Source organism: Magnolia sinica, chromosome 10 (genome assembly GCF_029962835.1).
Source record: "Magnolia sinica isolate HGM2019 chromosome 10, MsV1, whole genome shotgun sequence".
Taxonomy (NCBI): domain Eukaryota; kingdom Viridiplantae; phylum Streptophyta; class Magnoliopsida; order Magnoliales; family Magnoliaceae; genus Magnolia; species Magnolia sinica.
Window position 1 is genome coordinate 48,830,075 of NC_080582.1, and position 20,354 is coordinate 48,850,428.

The 20,354-nt window shown below is 40.7% G+C and overlaps 1 protein-coding gene across 4 annotated transcripts in view; it reads left to right on the forward strand.

Moving 5' to 3' along the window:
• The first annotated feature begins 3,150 nt into the window (after positions 1-3,150).
• The window catches only part of LOC131258372 (uncharacterized), a 199,496-nt gene continuing 182,292 nt past the window's right edge, over positions 3,151-20,354 (forward strand). For all 4 annotated transcript variants that reach the window (XM_058259652.1, XM_058259655.1, XM_058259656.1 and 1 more), the window contains exon 1: positions 3,151-3,824. In XM_058259652.1, coding sequence (XP_058115635.1) covers positions 3,164-3,824 — 661 coding nt within the window. In that variant the 5' untranslated portion in view covers positions 3,151-3,163. The remainder of the gene's footprint in view (positions 3,825-20,354) is intronic.

A 20,354-nucleotide genomic window follows, 5' to 3' on the forward strand; every position in this document is an offset into this window, starting at 1 on the left:
TATTGGGAGGGGTAATTAGGTAAGACTCCGGCCTCACCTAAGATGGTGCGGCCCTTACAGTGGGATTACCGGGGGGCCCACCTTGATGTATGTATTATAGATCCATGCTGTTTATCTTTATATTTTATAAATCATTTTAAGGCATTATTTAAAAAAAATGAAGCAGGTCCAATTATCAGTGGACCATTTTATAAGAAACAGTGGTGATTGACTATTAATGTGCCATAAAAGTTTCGGATCAAGCTGATATTTATTTATTTTTCCTTCATTTAGGCTCATGTGGCCTTATCAATATATTAGATGGTAAATAAATATTAGAAAAACATTAAGGTGTGCCCTAAGAAGTTTTTAATTGTTGGATGGTCAAATACCACTATTTTTTATGATACTGTCAACCTGATAATTGGATCTGTTTCATTTTTGGTATAATGCCTTAAAATAATCTGAAAAAATGAATGTACTGCATGGATATATAATACGTACATCAAGATGGGACCTACGGTAACCCAAGGTAAGGCCGCACCGGCTTTGGTGTGGCCGGGTTCTCACCTAATCCAGTTGCTTTTTGGCTTTTGGCAAGTGGGGCTATGATAAGGTAATTCATCTGCCCAAATTTGTTATTGAGTAGAATAACATTGGCCTTTCGAAGTTTGACGCATGAGTTGACGGTTGAGAAGAGAAACGGAGACAACAGTCCACATACAACCCAAAGATATGTCAAGACCAGTGGCTGGGATCTATTTAATCGGGGAGAATTTGAGGGTATAATAGATCAACGGTAGGATGGTCCATTACTGAATCACGGGCCCACTTCTGAAGGAAAATGTTGGAAGAATAATAGGGTAGAGAAGCCACTAAAATATTCCAAATTTCCTTTGCCATTAGCTTTCTAGATCTCAAACCATCCCTCTCTGAAGGCCATCTTTCATATGGATAGGATGATGGGATATTTGTGGTCCAAAATAGGGTGAACCAGATGGACGGACCCGATCCGTTTACTTCCCTGCCACTCGTACCGTGGAAAGTTGGCTCTACCATGTTCTGATTCTATTGCTTTTACCAAAGCCAAAATCTCACATGCCTGGAATAGATCTCGGCCCGGCCCAGATTTTAAACTATTCCGGGGCCTGGCTGTCGGGCCACTCCTGTTGAAAAATTTGAATTTTCAAGTCCGAGCACGGCCTATTGACACTCGGTAGCACCTAATCCGCTCCCTTTATTTCAACTGTCTTTTCATAGCCATATATTAGATGGTTACGAATATAAGCTCCAACCACGTGAGTGGATCAATCTGTAGGGCCTCCACATGAACGACCTGGATATCTCAGACTAGGATTTGCATCGGATCATTTTTGGAAAAGAAGAAATCTGTATAATTAAAGAAAGCATCAATGTTAAAGAGAGGACAAAAAAGCAGTGATACCCTGGCAAAGTGATGGATGATACACAGGTGCGATAAATTACTTGCATACAAGTGAGTTCAGCTGAACTATAAGAATATTATAGGTGCTATCAAACGAATAGTCAATAATATATCATGCTTTCTCTTTTTGTAATCTCAATGTGGGATTGATTGGTGCACATTTATTAAACGGTTAAAATAAAAAATATCCAATGATTCTGTTTGACCAAACAAGCGTCCCCGAGTAGCACACTTGCGGATATTCACATGTGTCACAGATCATGTTACTGTCATTATCTGTGGAGCCCATTCCTGAGATGAGCCAAAGTGCGCGATAAAGGGAAGCGGAATGGTGACCTCAGTGCCTATTCGTCCCCACGGCACATGTTTATATCCACGCCGCCCATCTGTTTTGCCAACTTATTTTAGAGATTTAAGTCTAAAACTGAAGTAGATCCTAAGTTCAAGTAGACCATACCACAGGAAACAGTGGGGATAGTGACACCCACAGTTGAAACCCATCTAGGGCCCACTGTAATGCTTAGTTGCCATCCAACCAGTTGATAAGGTCACACAGGCCTCAATGAAGGGAAAGCACAAATATAAGCTCAATCCAAAACTTTAGTGCCCTAAGAAGTTTTTAATAGTGGGTGTTCAATCACCACTATTTTTAGTGTGGGCCAACTTGTGCTTTTGATCTGCTTTATTTCTTTATTTTTGGTACGTTCTAGGATAAGCTGTCAAAACAGATAGCCTGTGGATTAACCACGTACGTATATCATGGTGGCCCACCCGACCGTTCTAGGAGGTGTTGTGGTCACAATCGGATAGCTTCCACGACAGAGAAGAATGTCAGGACGTGGATTCAGTGGTGAATGTTTATGTATGTGTTTTATCCACGCCATTTAATTATTTTTTCGGATTATTTTATGTTATCAAACTAAAAATAAGATAGTTCCAAATCTCATATAAACTACACCAGCAGAAAACGGTGATAATCGAACGCTCACTATTAAAAGCTTTCAGTCTATTTTGAAAATCTCGATGCAATGATAATATCGCTGGATTTGAAAATAACGTCAGGTTTCAAATTGAGAAAATTACTATTGTAGACCCCACTTTTTATCCAGCGTCTTTTATAAAGATCCAAAACTTACCTTCCCAACTTAGACCTTACACGTACGGACAGAGCATTTGATGACAAAAAAAATTCCTGCTTACGCTACCTATAGCTACGGTTATAATCCGTACCTATGCATCTACAGAAACGAAACATCACTTTGAAAAGCAGGGGTATTTTCGTCCTCAAATGCTATGTCCGTACGTACAAGGTCTAAGTTGGGAAGGTAAGTTTTCGATCTTCATAAAAGACACTGGATAAAAGGTGGGGTCTACAGTGATAATTTTCTCAATTTTCGTGATTTATTCACGGAATATCCCAATACGTGCAAAGGTTATTTCCAATTTTAACTAATTTATTAATTAAAATTTGATATCTATTGATTTATTTATAAAGATTATTTTAAATTTTGTTATCTTTGGCAATGTATTTCTTAAAAAAAAAAAATAAAAAAAATCTTAAATTTAAAATTGAACAAGATCTGTCAGTTCACCCCAGAAGTCCCCACCTTCTGGGTGGGCCAATATCTCGCACATGCGGTGGACAGAGAGACAGGGCAATAGAATCACCTCAGCCATTCCTCAGTATAAAATGGTACAGGCTCCAAACATTCGTCGATTCCATCACTACCACAAGGAAACATGGCATCGCAGGGTGGTGCACCACACACTCAAATCCAACCCTCGTCACAAGGATACATGGGATCCCAAGGTGATGGAGCAGACATCAAAATCGAATTTCAATTCCAACCCACATCACAAGGAAGCATGGGATCCCAAGTCGATGCAGCAGAAATCCACATCGAAAGGGCCGTACCAATGACATCGGAGAATCTGTTCGAGAAAGCTATGAGAGGCGACTGGGATTATGTGGTGGAGGTGTTCGAGAAGAAACCGGAGATGCAGAATGCTTCTCTCACCCGATCGAATGACACAGCATTGCATATTGCTGTCTCTGACAACAAAACTGATGTTGTGGAGAAGCTCGTAGAGATCGTGAAGAGAAATCCTGAAACCAAGCTGGAGGATATGGTAGATGGGCGGAAGGACACGCCACTCCACCTAGCGGCGGCCCAAGGGAACATCAGGATGTGCCGTTGCATGGCGCAGAACAATCTGAATCTAATCAAAGCGCGGAACAAGGACGGAGAGACACCACTATTCTTGGCCGTTCTCCATGGCAAGGCCAGTGCCTTCCTATATCTACATGGAATTGGCCAATTGGAGCCCAGTGACATCATCCATTGTAAAAGAAACGATGGTGACACCATTCTTCATGTGGCCATCGTTGGAGGATACTATGGTACGTCCGGTTTCTCGCTCATCATTTTATTACTTTATTTATTTTATCCATCTTGAAGCTTTTCCTAATAGCACCCTTAATCATAGATCCGTTGTGCTCGTACTTCCAATTTTTTGCGCACTTGTGTATGCAATTTTTTATTTTATTTTTCCATCATGAGGTTTTTACTAATAACACCCTTCATCTTAGTTAGCGAAACCAAGACGGTGTCTTATATAGCCTTTATATTCAAATAGTGAATATTTAAAAAAATATATGAAATTGTTTATACTCTACTCGGCCGAGTCCTGTTTTTCGCTAATCAAGGCCGAATACATGCATGCAATTTGTATGGATGTGCATGCTAAGGTTGCAGGATTTTCTGCAGATATGTATGGTCGCATTTCAAAAAGTAGAGTCGTAACATATTGATTACATTAAAGTGGTCGATATGTGTGCGACTGAATTCAGATGGTCAAGTGACAAATGTCCAATGATCAAGTTTACACGATCGCTGGACAGGTGGAAAGAAGAATTCAAAGAAGCAGAACGTGGAAAATATCTAGAAGCAAAGTAATGGAGAAGCAGTTATTATAACCGTTGGAATGTGAGAAAGATTCAGAACTACTTGATCAAGGTTATAAATAGAACAAAGATGCAAGCAGAAAAGACATCTCATACTAAACCAATCAAACCAAAGTTTATCTTTCAATTAACTTTACAGTTATCTTGTCAATTTCCATTCATTAGTGTAATCATTTACATTCACTGTTAAGGAAACTACTTTCCTTAGCATAACATTTACACTCTGCACTTGTTATTTTTACATTCCATAGTGTAATTTGTAGTTGGTAAGCTTGAATAGTGCTCTTTAGCCGCTATTAGCAACCAATTGTAAGAGTTCTCTTCTCATACCTGTCTAACTTGTATTGGAAAGTCCTTTCTTACGGAAGGAAAGAAAGAAACTCACTCTCAAAGGACGAACCCCACCCTCTAAATATCGCCTAATCTCTTTTGAACAGTGAACGAGTGGCTGAATAGGCAGCCGATTCCTTTAGAACTCGGTCATACTTTATGTCTGCCTGTCTTGGCGCTCGAGATCATTGTTGTTCGGTTTGAATTGGAACCATAAATTCAGTTCTGGCATGCCCGCATAATACACACCCATGCTAGGAGAAAAACAACAACAAATAATTTTTTAGCACGCTTGGTGGGACTCTTGTTTCACTAGTTAACAATTTGAATTGCGCCGAAAATGAGAAGAATGACTCGCGCCTCTGGTATTAAACCCGCAACACCAGATCCAAGTACCTCCAGAGATACCTATTTTGAACATAAATCCAATCGAAAATCAGGCTGGACCATTTGCATCTCGAGCCGTGCTCCCGGATGAAGTATCTGTGATACTCTGAGATATTCAAATGAGCATCCAAATGGTACATGAATATGGAAGACTCAAGATGAACAATTTCATATCCAATTTGAAGGCACTAATCTATTCATGGCCAGTTAGACTGAGGCTATGCAATGATTATTAGCTGTAATAACAGAACGGACGCAACCAGCATCCTAGCATAATGGTAGTTCGGTCGGCAATGTAGCCCAAATGCCACCTATACCACCGATGCAATGTAACTCGCCATCGACTCCTCCTCTGGAGGCCAGGAATATGCCACCTCCCATGGAAGTCAGGCAACCTAAGCGGGAGGCTCGGAATTTTGCGCTAGACAATAGGAACCATGGGCTACCTGTAACGTCCCAAATTTCCAAGGTCTGAGTCTTGGCTCATCTTGGGAATTCTGGCGTTAGTTCCATTCACACGTCGTTCAAATTGTGTGATTAAATTCATACATTCTGAGTATTCAAGCACCAATTCATGAAAAAGAAATTATCTGAATTTATTATTCCAATTAAAAGGAAAGGAAAGTTTAACGAATCATTAAATGCTCACTCAAAAGGGAGCTTATTACAAAATCAAGTAGCAGCGGAAATGTAAATAAAACTAAATCATAAAGCTATTTTCTTGTTTATTTAGCATAGTCTTCCTCAGGAAGGTGATCCTCTGAGTCTTCAATCTGTTCATCACCTGCATCATCTATACGGTTGAAGAGGGTCAACGCCCTACTCATAGTGATGGTCATTCCTTTAAAATTTACAATATTTAACATGAATAAAAAAGGGCATTAATGTTCCTCATACTCCACATATACAAAGGCAAGTGATATATGCAGTGTTCTATATGGTATGCATGCCTAAAAAATATGTGCGATCCATCATACTCAGTGTCATAATCATAGTGTGGAAGGTAGTTTAGTACATCCGACTTGCCTCGCATTCTCATACTATGGAGATTCGTCGGTGCATCCCACGTTATCGTGACTTCACGCAAACATCTTAAGGTGACATAACGACGCGGTTGGGGGATTTAACTAACACGATGTGTTCATGGAGTGACTATTTGTGATATTCAATCCCGAGAAGTGATGTAATACGCATTGCGTTTTACTTACATCGATTATGCACCACGCCAACGAACCCATGAAATTACGTGCCGACCATGAGGGCCGCTACCAATAACGCATCACGTCCACGAATTATGATGACTACCAGAGATGGGATGTCCGACACGATACTTGCGTGCAGGAGAATAAAATAATGTGAATATATATGGTAATGATTCATAGGGAAATTACAAATAGTGAAATACCTTTAAAAATAGGTAAAAGGGCATAATCAATTAAATTGTAAAGTCCAAAGGAAGGATCCTCACTTTTAGTTTGCTGATTTTCTCGAACTTTCTTTATAGTCAGATTTTATTCTAGTTCACCTACGTTATGTTGAATGTCAATTAAGTTCAACAATGAGAATGAAAAATATAGTTTCACTTGGGCTATGTTGAACTTCTTTATGGCAATTGCTTGTACCAATTTTAGACGTAAAGGAATTCTCCTAGTTGTGTAGAGCTTATGGTAGTCCTCACTTGGTCGTGTAGAGCTTATGGTAGTCCCTACACCTATCTCTCTCTCTCTCTCTCTCTCTCTTCCTTCCAATGAACCAGCGATTTATCTTCCTTCTCCTCTCTCACAACTTATTTCTCTCTCTCTCTCTCTCTCTCTCTCTCTCTCTCTTTGTTATTCTTTCTTGTGGAACGGGCAAGGCTATTTATAGCCGGTCCGAACATGAAATTCCTTACATAGCCAGATTTTGGAAGTTTCTTGCGAAACCTTGGTTGCGTAGGGTGTAACAATGGATTCCGTTTTACGCAGCACAACATGGCTGGGACCTCATTCTCTTCGGATCTTCTTTCTTTCCAGTTTATCTAGCTGCTGGACGTCTGATGGCCCATTAGCGGATTACCTTCGAAATGCTGATCGGACGGTCCGGTTAGATGGTTAGCGTCGGTTTTAATGGTGGATTGATTTCAATGTGCTTTCATCGTGTTTGGATGCCTCCAAGTGGATTAGATTAGCTGTCCGACGTTCCCTGGCCATCTGATCTGTGGTGAAGGTGAGACTCATGGGTCCATTGCGCAGAGATTTCATTCCGTAAGAGGGGTGGAAATCAGTAATTTTGACATGAAAACTGGCGAGGATTGTGAGCAAATCAATCTCTCACGTTCGGATAAGGTTAACCAATTTTCTTGGTTAGGTGCATAGGTTGCTATGCAAAGATAATTGTCACTGTTGCAGCGTCCACATGGCTTGAGTGCTTGAATTGTTGCGAGCAGAAATGGAGGAGAGAAGCACTCCTCTTCGGATTCGGCTGTGATATCTGATGGACGGTCTGGATTTCTTAACCGTCCCTAGATGGTGGCCCACCATGGATTCGTGAGGTTCTTATTTTGAAAACGTTGTACGCGAGAAGAATGTGAAGGAGATGAATTCCTTAGAAAAATTCTGGTCAAACATTGTTTGATTGGTATTCGTTTTGGCGTTAAGCCGAAGCACCTGATCCTGCTTGCACGTACACTTCGTGTGTTGATTCACTTAGGGTTTTTGATTAATCTGTTCCGTCCGTTCGATTTACTGATGTACGTAGGGTTTTGGGCACCAAGGTAGGTTTTGATCAGTCGCTATGTGGGTCGTCCATTATTTAAATCTTCGGTTCCTTCAACTGTGACGATCAGGTTCCTCTGAATCTGATTGCCATGCTCTTATTTATTTGTTATTTTGTTTTATAATGGTATTGGTACTTACTCGTGTCCTTAGCCAATCGAGCAGGTTGGTCTATGCATCAAGGGTAGGCCAAGGTGTTATGTTTGGGGAGTTACCACTAGCTAGATTTAATCCGCAGCAGGGCTTCAGGTTCCACGATAATATTAATCGATTTTGTAACATCCCGAATTTTCAAGGCCAAAGTTTATACTCACGCCCGAGGAAACCGGGTGTTAATAATGTAAAAATTTAGATGTCTCAAAGTCTCACCTTGATTTTCTTTTTATTTTAAATCACATCCAGTTATATTAATAAAGGTAATAAGAGTAAAATCAACTGTATTTATTATTCCATAATAAGAGAATTAAATAAATTTGTGGAATGCCCGCTCATGAGAGCTTATTACAATATCAGTGTTGTGTAGCGGAAGTATAAATGAAATAAATCATAAACTATTTTCTTATCTATTTAGCCAAATCTTCCATCGGGAGGTGGTCTTTTGGATCCTTAACTTGTACGTCACTTGCATCATCTGTATGGTTAGAGATTGTTAACACCCTACTCATAGTGATGTTCGTCCTTTAAGATTAACAATAATTCAAGAGGTTCATAAAAGCAATGTAAAAGTTCTAATACGTCTCGTACTCCATTACTATGAGAGGTATCAGTATGCACAACTAATATATATATATATATATATATATATATATATATATATATATATATATATAAGTACATGTCTAGCAAACTGTGTGCGGCTCATCATACATAGTGATCATCACAATGTGGAATACAATTTATAGAAAACCCGACTCACCCCACATCCCGTAACTATGGAGATTCGCTGGCATGTTTGACGCTACTGTGGATTTACGTGAACACTTAGAGGTAGCATAACACATGAGTCAAATGAATTACGTAACATGATTTATTCATGGAGTGACTATTTGTGACACCTAATTCCGGAAGTGATGTAACACGCATTGCGAATTACATACATCGATTTATGTACTACTATCCAAACCCATGGAATTACGCGTCGACCAAGAGGGTCACTAACCAGAGCATATTACGTCCATGATAAATATTTGAATCACTAATGGTGATACCTTTAATAAATCACTTGCATATAGGGAACGTAAACTAAATCATAGAGGTTTTCGAATATCAAGACACATGCCCAAGCCATAAAGGAGGATAGCACATGACCAACAAAATAAAGAGGAGAGTAACAATGGCTAACTCAACAAGGACGAAAGTGGCAATGGTTAACTCAACAAGGAGGAGAGTGGCAATGGCCAACCCAACAAGAGGAGATTAGTAATGGGTAACTCATAAAGAGGAGAGCGGCAATGGCCAACTCAATAAAGAGGAGAGTAGTAAGGGCTAACTCAACAAAATTGGTAAATGCAAGAGCAAGGCTTATATCCATTGCCCCACATAAAAATAATGAAGATCACTCGTAATAAACATCATACCATAATCTCAAAGGGTAAATAATTGTTGATGGTAAATTAAACAATTGTAGAGAGAGAATGTAACACCCCGGTTCTCATAACTCGAGGATGATCACTCCTCGTTGAGAACCCGAGTATTACATTATGAAGTGAACTACTATACATCTAATTAGTAACAATTCCCATGACTAAAGTAAGGTAACTACTGCATAAACTAAGGATATCATGAGTAATAAAAAAAGAAATTTAATGAAAGTAAAATGAAATCCCTCAGCGGGGGATTTTAATTACAATCCTCAAATTTTAAAGAAACATAAAGTCTAAATAACGAGAACATGTAAAATGTAGAGTACTAATTGAGCTCCAACGGCTCAACTACACTAGCATAAAGTCCTTCCTCATCATGTTCCTCTTCAATCATTTCTGGGATCCCGACTAAAAGGTCTCCTTCCATCATCAAACCTGCATCTATTTAGTGCAATTGCACGATATGGTGAGTAATAACTTGGCGAGAATTTCCCTCAAAGATTTCATGCATATCAGAGTATTCCAATATAATTTAAACCAACTTAGCAATTCATATTAAGAGTAATATCATATCAACATATGCATGAATGTATGGAGATATGTCTAAAGTCACAGATCTGAGGATGGACATCTGGCTGCTAAAAGAAAGGGTCACCCGCGGTAGACTAACTATCTGAAAAAGACCATATAGTGAGAGTACCCAAGGTAATTTAGTCTCCTGAAAAAGTATTCAGGATACACCCGAGAAGGTCCTAAAAACCCAAAAAAGCTTCATATAAAGAGAGTGGCCCATAGTGGCATGAATGCACTCAACCTGAGGGTTATACTCAAATGATAGAATTCTTAGTAGACTTAACAGGCAGTGACTCACATCAAACACAAGGTAAAGCTCATATGTTGTACATGAATGTTATGCACCATGATGTCCACGTGCATGTGTATCTGTTCCATGTAGTAATTTCAATTCTCCAACTAAGATAAGAATATTGTAACATGATCTTTCTCACAAGATGTAATAAGAGATTGTAACATGTTTCCAAGACTTACATCATGAATATTAGAAGTAAATGTAAATACTAGATTTATTAGATAAAGCAAGATCAGTAGCAATGAAATCAAATTCATAAGACATTGCATATCATAGTCATATTCTAAAAATTTCATGACTAACATGGAATTCAATGAATGCAGAAGGCAATAAGGGTGACTCCTCACCTTAAGATGTGGATTCATTACTTGCTTGATTAAAGATCGCTAAGGAACATTAAATATCCACTTTAGCCTAAAATACCATACTTGACTGGTTAGGGTCTAATGGATGCAAATATACTCCAATGTTTATGGATCTAAATATGGAAATGGGGTAAACTCACTTTCCACATTTAATTAAGCAATTTAACATATATTTATCTATGAAAAGCTTAATTGAATAGTTTAAGAGATCATTTATCTTACCAATTCGAGATGACCTAAAAGTACACTCAAACTAGGTTGTAAGAGGATCTAATTAATTAGACTCGTATGGAGAATTTGGAAATCCTACATTCAATCCAAAGAGGGCTCAATAGTTCCAATTAAACTACAATTGATACTCTAATCAGGGTATATATGACTAACTCACCTCACACAAGACGATTGCTCCGTTGATTGAAATAGGTAAATTCTAATATGAGGAAAAGATGATTTTACCGAGTTGATAACTCATCCCACTCGATCTTTAAAGAACTCATATTCTATATGGTCCCATGGAGTGGATGACCCCACCAATCTTACTTCTGCTACCACTGGATCCTTTACAACCTCCACTGAAGGCGGACGAGACTCCACCCAAGGCTCTAGCTTGCTGGCTGAAGAAAGTCCAACAAATCCCAACTCTCCTATCATTCAACTCAGTAGTTGAAAGTGAGTCAACTCGGTAGTGAGTTGATTCACTCTATGACAACTTGACCCGACACAACTCGGCAACAACTGCACAATCCTCTCTTTCTGATCTTCTTCTTCTCTCCTCTTTCTTTGGAAGACCAACACCCAACATGGGATTGAACCAGCTACTTGGAACAAGGTGGCTCACCGAGTTGCTCCAGCTAGTTGGATCGCCCAGACTCGGAAGTAATAAAACCCAACTAGATGCGGCACCAAGTGATAAACTCGTCCACTCTCTCTCTCTCTCTATCCCTTCTTTCTCCTTTTGCTTTCTTCTTTTCTGTTCTTTTTCTTCCACGTCCAACAATAGATCTGGGTAGATCAGCAACTCGCCCGCGATTGCTGAACTTAGCTGAACTGAGCTGACTCATTGCGGCATTACCGAGTCGAACCCTCTCTCTCTCTCTCGTCTTCCCTTCTTCCTCCTCTGCTTCTCTGCTGCCAGGGTCCAGCAACTGGACTCGATGCAACTCGACTCGTAGCGACTCAACTGAGTCACGACTTGACTCGATGCGGCATGGAGAACGACGCATTTTTCTTTTCTCTTACTGGCTTTCCTTTTTCGAAAAGGGATGCCCTAAAAGACGGGCTTTAATAGGCTACACTAATCCTCTTCTAGAGGATTCTAATGCCAACTAATCCTTGGGTTAGTTACAGTTCCAGCTAAGAAGATTTTAGAATCCCACTCGTGGGAGTCCAAAACATAGCTTAGAAACTGCATGGCTGAGATCCAACTATCTCGATGAACATCTGAGGTTATGAGCCACTAAAAGGATGACTCAGATCAGGGAATGGGGGCCACTAGAAGATGATGGGTTCCATAGTCGGTTGGATAAGAAGAAGCAGCCAAAAATGGCGATTTTCATCCTAGGGACCCACCTGATGATCCAAATCATTTGGATGGCTTGGATGAGTCCACTTATCATTATGAGACCCATCAAATGCTACCACATCCTCGCTTATCGATGGGGTCCCGATATTTTCCGCCACGGGCAGATTTCTCGCAACAAGGAAGAGTTTCTCACGAGATCTCTTCATTCCATGAGCTAGGGCATTGCTTGCCCTAAAATGAACGATCCTGATGCATTCGGAGCGCCTTCTAGAAGTGTCCCAGTGGTTGGGATCGGTTCTTCCCTTTTACGGAAAGATTCTTTTCGCCATTTCTTATAGTTAAGGAAAAGGACTCTAAAAGTAGGTTGGAACGGATGACTGGGATTGTTCGGAATAAAGGGTTGGGATGGAGGAGCTGAGCTGTCTCGTTTGCCAGCTTGGCAGCTCAACAGATGTGGTTTCAGTTTTCGAAACGCCATACATACGCACCTGTTTGCAGTGGAGGTTGTGTGCACTCACATGCGTTAGAATGCCTGAAACCAAATGAGGTTTTTTAGGATTTGATCCAGATACAAGGTGAACGGTTTGATCATTGATCATGATTCAATTGGTGGGCCTGAATTTAAATAGGTGGACCTGGTCTGTTACAAGCGGGAAATGAAAGAGAGAGAAAGTCTCTCTCTCTAGAGAGAACGCAGGTCTACCCCGATTTGACCGGGGTTGCTGTTTGGTGTATAGCGGTTGAGTATGGGGTGTGCACATGCATGCCCAAAGTGGGGTCCATAAAGGTGTACTTAGTAAATCTATTCCGTCCATTCCATTTGGAGGGCTCAACCAGAGCCTTTAACCAAGTATCAGGCAGATTCAAAGCTCAGGTGGGTTATACTTCTCACTTTTGTGAGTCTAACTAACAATTACTAACTGTTTAATGGTCAGATCCTTTCCCGATCTGGACAACAATGGTCCGAATATCCTAGACTTCATTTTGAGTGAGAAATCAAGTGGTGTATCATTAGGTTGAGGGTTCCAGGTATTGTGAATGGCAGATGTATGATTTGGTCCCAATTTTTAGATATTTTAAGGTCTAATAGCCCACTAGGGTGACAGTTTGGATCATTACGAGATGTCCGTGACTTGCTGATCTAATTCGGGTGGTTTAGATTCGTCTCGAATATGATTTGATTGTCCACATGACTTCTTGACGTGTCCCGATATAGATGCGAAATGCATTAGTCAAGTTTAATGGTTAGATTGTGATCTGGCTAGGTAGATATGCACACTATGATGTAGATATTGGATTACCGGTTTTCTTTATATTTTCTTATTTTATAAAGTGGTTGGTGAGTAGGATTCTTCTTAAGTTTCAATGGACTCTCAGAATGATCTTAGACTTTACTTGATGAGAGTTGTAACTAATGAAATTTTCTAGAATTGTTCATGGGTTTCAAAGATGGTCTCTTTGTGAATTATCTGATGATGATATCTATTTTGTGTATTCTAACACTCCTAAATACGTCCTATGGTTTAATGGCAACACCCGAGTACGCAAAAGTATGGGGTGTTACAGAGAATCATAGTAACATGAGAACATGTAAAAGGCAAGATAATTCATATCAACTTGAATTATGGTAAGCTTAAAGGATTCCCTCACCTCTAATGTTGATCCTTCCTTGAATGTAGGTGTGCGTCGAAGGATTAAATCTTTAACCTAGTATCAACAAATTCTTTTGGGTGGTTACCTTTGATTGAACTAACTATTTTTTGACATGATTTGGATTAAAGTATTGGGGAAGGGAAAGAGAAAGAAGTCTAGGAAGGGGAAAGGTTGGGTGTGGACCTACCTTGGATCTTAACTCGCCACATGGCGAGTTGCTCAATCTGAGTAGGGATGACTTCTTTCTCCACTTCTTGTTGCCATGATCCTCTCTCTCTCTCTCTCTCTCTCTCTCTCTCTCTCGTTTCTTCCTCTCCTCTTTTCTCTCTTTCTTTCTTCACTGTCGAAAGAGGGAGGTTTTATAGGCATGCGAAACCTCTTACGCAGCTTTGTTTGCGTAGTAGAAAGATGAAGGCATTTCTTTACGAAATCCCTATTTTTTCTACGCTAATTAAACAGTGTAGTTGCTGTCTACGTCTGGTGGTGCGAATTACGTCTTCTTTAATCCGCAGATCCGATCGGATTTGGATAACATTGGGTTGTCCTTGGATGGGCCCTCGGATGGAAGGCTGCGATCAAGTTCCTGAGTGTAAGATCGTTAGACGGTTTCCAAGCAGGGATGTCTAACGAAGCTATCTGCGTGGAAGCTGGGAGTGCTAATCCCTTCGCATTCTTTCCTCCCTCCACTGCTAACATGGTTGCGGTCGGAAATACCCTCTCCAAGGATTTGACGGCTCTGATTAGAGCTGGGTTCCCAGGTTCGGGTGAGGAAGTCCCTGGAATGCGGCTGGCTTCTCAATGAGACGTCTTACAGAGGGATTCCTTCCAGAATCATGGAGATCTCCCAAAATTTTCGGCGTGCTTTGATTGCAGTTGGATCTCCCTCACGCATATATTACATGGTTGAGATGGCTTCCATCCAACGAGTAGCGTTGCAAGAGTGTATGTTAGCAGCAACACAAACCGACACGTTTCTATTTTTGGGTTATATAGTCTAGTTGTGACTAGGTTTGCGTTCGTGTGAGAGCTAGTCTTTGCGTGAATTAGCCTAGGTTTTGTTCGAATTGGTCCAGCTATAGGATAGATGGTTTGGATCATCCGAGATGATCATGGTAGTGGGCCACAACCACTCTCAACGGATGTTGTCCGTTCAATCTACGAATGGCTGGAAACAGGGAGGAATTCTCCCTTTTCGGAGGTCCACGGGTCAACACGGTCAAGCCGTGTTGACAATTTTGATGTGCTGGGGGTATATGCTCACCTTGTGCACACGCGATTCTGAATGTGGGGTCTACAGGGGCATTTTGAGAAATCTACTCCACCCATTCATTTTGTCAGTTCATAATAAGGCCCGTTCTAAAGTACGAGGCGGGTACGATTCCTAGGTGGGCTATACTAGTCGGATTACTCCCCTAATCTAAACTACGGGCTGTTACAATCTACCCTCCATAAAGATAATTTTGCCCCCGAAATTCAACACTTCTTATTATGAATGGAGGCAAGGGTGCTCTATTTTACGTTATTACTAAACAAATGCTGATACACATATATGTATAATTATGTATGACTAATTATTGAAACTGGGCTATTACCATCTACCCCCCTTAAAGAAAGTTTTGTTCATGAAATGTCTTTACCTCTTTCATTAGTCTCTGTTGAAGAGGTTGGGGTACTTTTCTTTCATTTCTTCCTCGCGTTCCCATGTTGCTTCTTCCTTGTCCTGATGTGACCACAAAACCTTTACAAGTGGGATAACCTTTGTTCGAAGAATTTATTCCTTGTGATAGAGGATTTGTACGAGCTCTTCTATATAGGTGGCATTATCCTTTAGCTCGATTTATTCCCAGCTGATAACGTGAGATGGGTCTGGTTCGTACTTCTTTAGCATGGAGACATAGAAGACATTGTGTACATTGGCCAGCTGAGGGGGTAGTGCGAGTCGGTAACCTACCTCTCCTACTCTTTCTAGTATCTCGAATGGGCTAACGTATCTTGGTGCAAATTTGCCTTTCTTCCCGAAATGCATCATACCTTTCATAGGGGAGACCTTTAGGAACACATTATCCCATTCGAAGAACTCGAGGTTACACTGTCGTATGTCCGTGCAGCTTTTCTGTCTGCCTTGTGCAGCTTGGAGGTGCTTCCTTATTATGTCGATTTTCTTGGAAGTAACTTGGATGATTTTGGGTCTTAAGGTACCTTTTTCTCCTACTTCTGCCGAATAGTGCGGAGTGCGACAAGGGCACCATACAGGGCCTTAAATGGGGCTATGCCGATGCTTGCCTGAAAGCTATTGTTGTAAGAAAATTCAGCAAGATGGAGGTAATCGTTCCAGCTACCTTTGAAGTCCAAGATGCAGGTTCTCAACATGTCTTTGATTACTTGATTCACTCTTTCTGTTTGTCCGTCTGTCTGGGGGTGGAAAGCAGTGCTATAATTCAAGGATGTCCCTAGCGCGGTTTGCATTTTGATCTAGAGATTTAAGGTGAAACGAGAGTCTCTATCCAATATGATTGTGGTTGGGATCCCATGGAGCCGTACTACGTGCTTTATATAAATTTCCACTTATTCATTCATCGAAGCGGTAATCTTCATGGGGATGAAGTGGGCGGATTTAGTTAGTCGATCCACCACTACCCATATTGAATCATGATTTCTTCTTATCTTGGGGAGTTCCACTATGAAGTCCATAGATATAGAGTCCCATTTCGACAGAGGTATTTCGATGGGTTGTAATAACCTTGCCAGTTTCTGATGTTCCGCTTTTACTTGTTGGCAGGTGAGGCATTTAGCCACATAGGCAGCTATTTCTTGTTTCATGTTGTTCCACCAGTAGTGAGGTTTTACGTCCTGATACATCTTGGTGTTCCTAGGATGGATGGTTAGTTTGGATCGGTGAGCTTCGTTCAACACAACTTGTTTTAACTTAGGTTTGCTTGGTACACATATCCTATTGCAACATCTGATCCCACCGTCCGAACTCACGTGCCATCGTGGATCCTTGTTCTCTTGTGCCTTCAAGTAGCGTTCCTGTAGTTCTTCTTCGTGTTCTTGTGCTTCGATGATTTGACGTAGTAGTGATGGTTCCACGGATAGGTTCCCAAGGAGTATATTCTCTTCACTTATGTTTAATTGGATATTAAAGTCCTTTATGAAGTCCATCATTTCTCGTTCTTCTAGTGCGATTGTGGCTGCCGAGACGTGAGATTTCTTGCGACTGAGTGCATCAGCCACCACGTTCGCCTTTCCTGGGTGATATTGTATTACAAATTTGTAGGCCTTGAGTGTTTTCATCCATCGGCGTTGCCGCATGTTCAGGTCTTTCTGGTCGAATAAATATTTGAGGCTCTTGTGGTCTGTGTTAAGCTTGAATTGTTCTCTATATAGGTAATGTCTCCACATTTTGCTCGTGAACTTTTAACTGTCGAGACGCATATGCTATTACTTTATTATTCTGCATGAGTACACAGCCCAATCCTTCATATGAGGCATCCGTGTATACTGTAAATTTCACTCCCTCTTCGGACAGCGTGAGCACGTGTGAAGAGGTTAACCTTCCTTTAAAATCCTGAAAGGCTTCTTTGGCCTTTTCATTCGATTAAAGTGTGTATTCTTCTTTGTTAGGTTGGTTAGCGGTTGAGCTATCTTAGAGAATCCTTTTATGAAGTGTCGATAGTATCCTGCTAGTCCTAAAAAACTTCTGACTTCGACAATGATATCGGGCCTGATCCATTGAAGTACAACTTCGACCTTAGCTGTGTCAACTGCTATTCCTTGTCGGTTCACTACATGTCCTAGGAACTTTACTTCTTCCTTCTATAATTCACACTCTGAGAGTTTAGTGAATAGTTGATTCTTCTTCAGCAGTTTTACGACCATCCATAGGTGGATTTCAAGTTCTTCCTTACTTCGTGAGTAGATTAGGATGTCATTGATGAAGACTATAATGAACTGGTCTAGGTACGGTTTAAAAATGTGGTTCATGAGATCTATAAAGACGGCTGGCGCATTTGTAAGGCCAAAGGGCCCAGAAGTTCATAATGTCCATACTTTGTCCTGAATGCGGTCTTGTATATATCCTCATCTTTGATTCTCAATTGATGGTACCCTGATCTCATATCGATTTTTCAAAAGAATTGAGCTCCTTTAAGTTGATTAAATAGGTCATCGATGCGGGGAAGAGGATATTTGTTCTCTATTGTTGCTTGATTCAGGCGGTGGTAGTTGATGCACAACCGTAAGGATCCATCCTTCTTTTTAACGGACAACACTGGTGCACCCTAAGGAGACATGCTTGGCTAGATGAATCCTTGACCCAGTAGTTCTTCTATTTGTTTTTGAGTTTTGCCAACCCAATTGGTGCCATTCAGAAAGCGGATAGTGCTATCGGGGAGGTTCCTGTTATCAAGTCAATACCAAAGTCCACCTCTCTCCTGGGAGGTAATCCTGGTATTTCTTGAAACACTTCAGGGAATCCCTTGACTATTGGAATTTGATCTATAGAGATCTCTTCTAAGCCCATTACCCGTGCCAAGGGCTCCCTTTTCTTTCTAAGGTTGTTGCTAAATGAATTACCTAATAGATTGCCCCCCATGTGGGATATCTAACATCACATATACCTCGTCCCTAAGGCTTGCTTGCCCACCGCCCTCAGTATTGGATGAGTTTGAAAGAGTGTAAGATACTTCAGGGGAAGGTGGATGAATTGATCCGTAATGGTCTCTTGAGAGAGAGCGTGAATCCATGCGTGGTGCTAGCTTTATTAATGCCGAGGAAAGATGAGAGCTAGCGCATGTGTGTCGACAATCGGGCAATTAACAAAATTACCATTAAATATCAGTTCTCGATACCACGGTTGGGTGACGTGTTTGATATGTTAGAAGGTGCGAAAGTGTTCTCTAAACTATATCTGAGGAGAGGGTACTATCAAGTTCATATTGGCTCGGTGATGAGTGGAAAACGACATTCATGATTAAGGAAGGGTTGTATAGTGGCTGGTCATGCCCTTCAATCTATTGAATGCAGCGAGCACTTTTGTGCGTCTGATGAATCAAGTGTTGAAGTCATTCATTGGCCAGTTTGTGTTTGTATATTTTGATGATATGCCGATATATAACTAAGGTGAGACAAAGCACATTGAACATTTCATGCAGGTGCTACAAGTCCTGGTGGTTAACAAGTTGTACCTCGATTTAAAGAAGTGTAGTTTTTTAACGGATAACATGTTGTTCTTAGGATTTGTTATGATGTCTATGGGTATCTGTGTGGACGATGAAAAGGTACGAACCATCAAAGAATGACCAATTCTGACGAACTTTCATGAAGTGAGGAGTTTCCATAGGTTGATGATATTCTATCATCGATTCTTGCAGAATTTTAGCACAATATTCGCACCCATTACATATTGCATGAAAAGGGTCCGTGTCAGTGGACTAATGAGGTTGGCAAGAGATCTACTGAAATCAAGCATCGATTGTCCATAACATCGGTCTTTCTTCTTTCCAGTTTCGACAAGCTATTTGAGGTTGAGTGTGATGCCTCATATGTCGAAATTTGAGGAGTCTTATCATAAGAAGACAGGCCGATAGCCTTCTACGATGAGAAGCTCAGCGAACCCAAAGAAATAGTTGACATACAAGCTTGATTTGTATGCAGTGGTTCAAGCACTCTAACATTGACAGCATTATCTGATTTAAATAGAGTTTACTGACCATCAAGCCTTAAAGTTTATTAATAGTCAGGCTAACGTGAACTATGTGTATACTAGATGGGTCACATTTTTGTAGGAATTCACATTCGTTCTGAAGCATAAGTCAGGGCAACAGAATAAGGTGGTTGATTCACTTAACCACCGTGCATTAATAGTTGTTACGATGAGTAATGAGGTGGTCGGCTTCAACTGTCTCAGTGAGCTATATGCCGAGGATGAAGACTCAAGGATTCATGGATGACCTGCTAAGAGGGTTATCTTAGTGACCTACATACGGAAGATAGTTTCCTCTTTAAAGGGAATCAACTTTGAATGAGCAGATTATCCAAGAGTTACATGGAGGTAGCCTTGGTGGACACCTTAGGCGAGATAAGACGTGAGCTCTTGTTGAGGAATAGTATTACCGGCAGCAATTGGTACGTGATGCGGGTAAAGCAGTGTAGCATTGTCATGTTTGTGAGACCTTCAAGGGACAATCTCAGAATACGAGCGTCTACACCCCATTACCTGTGCCCGACGACCCTTATGAGGAGTTATCTATGGGCTTCGTGCTTTGTCTCCCATGAACACAACTCGTCATGGATTCAATGTTTGTAATAGTAGATCATTTCTCAAAGATGATGCACTTTATCTCATGTAATTAGACCCTCGATGCAACACATGTGGCAAATTTATTCTTCAGAGAGACCGTGTGACTACATGGGGTTCCCAAGACTATTACCTTTGATCGTGATACGAAATTCATTAGACACTTCTTGCAGACTTTATGGAATTGGTTAGGACTGAGACTTCAAT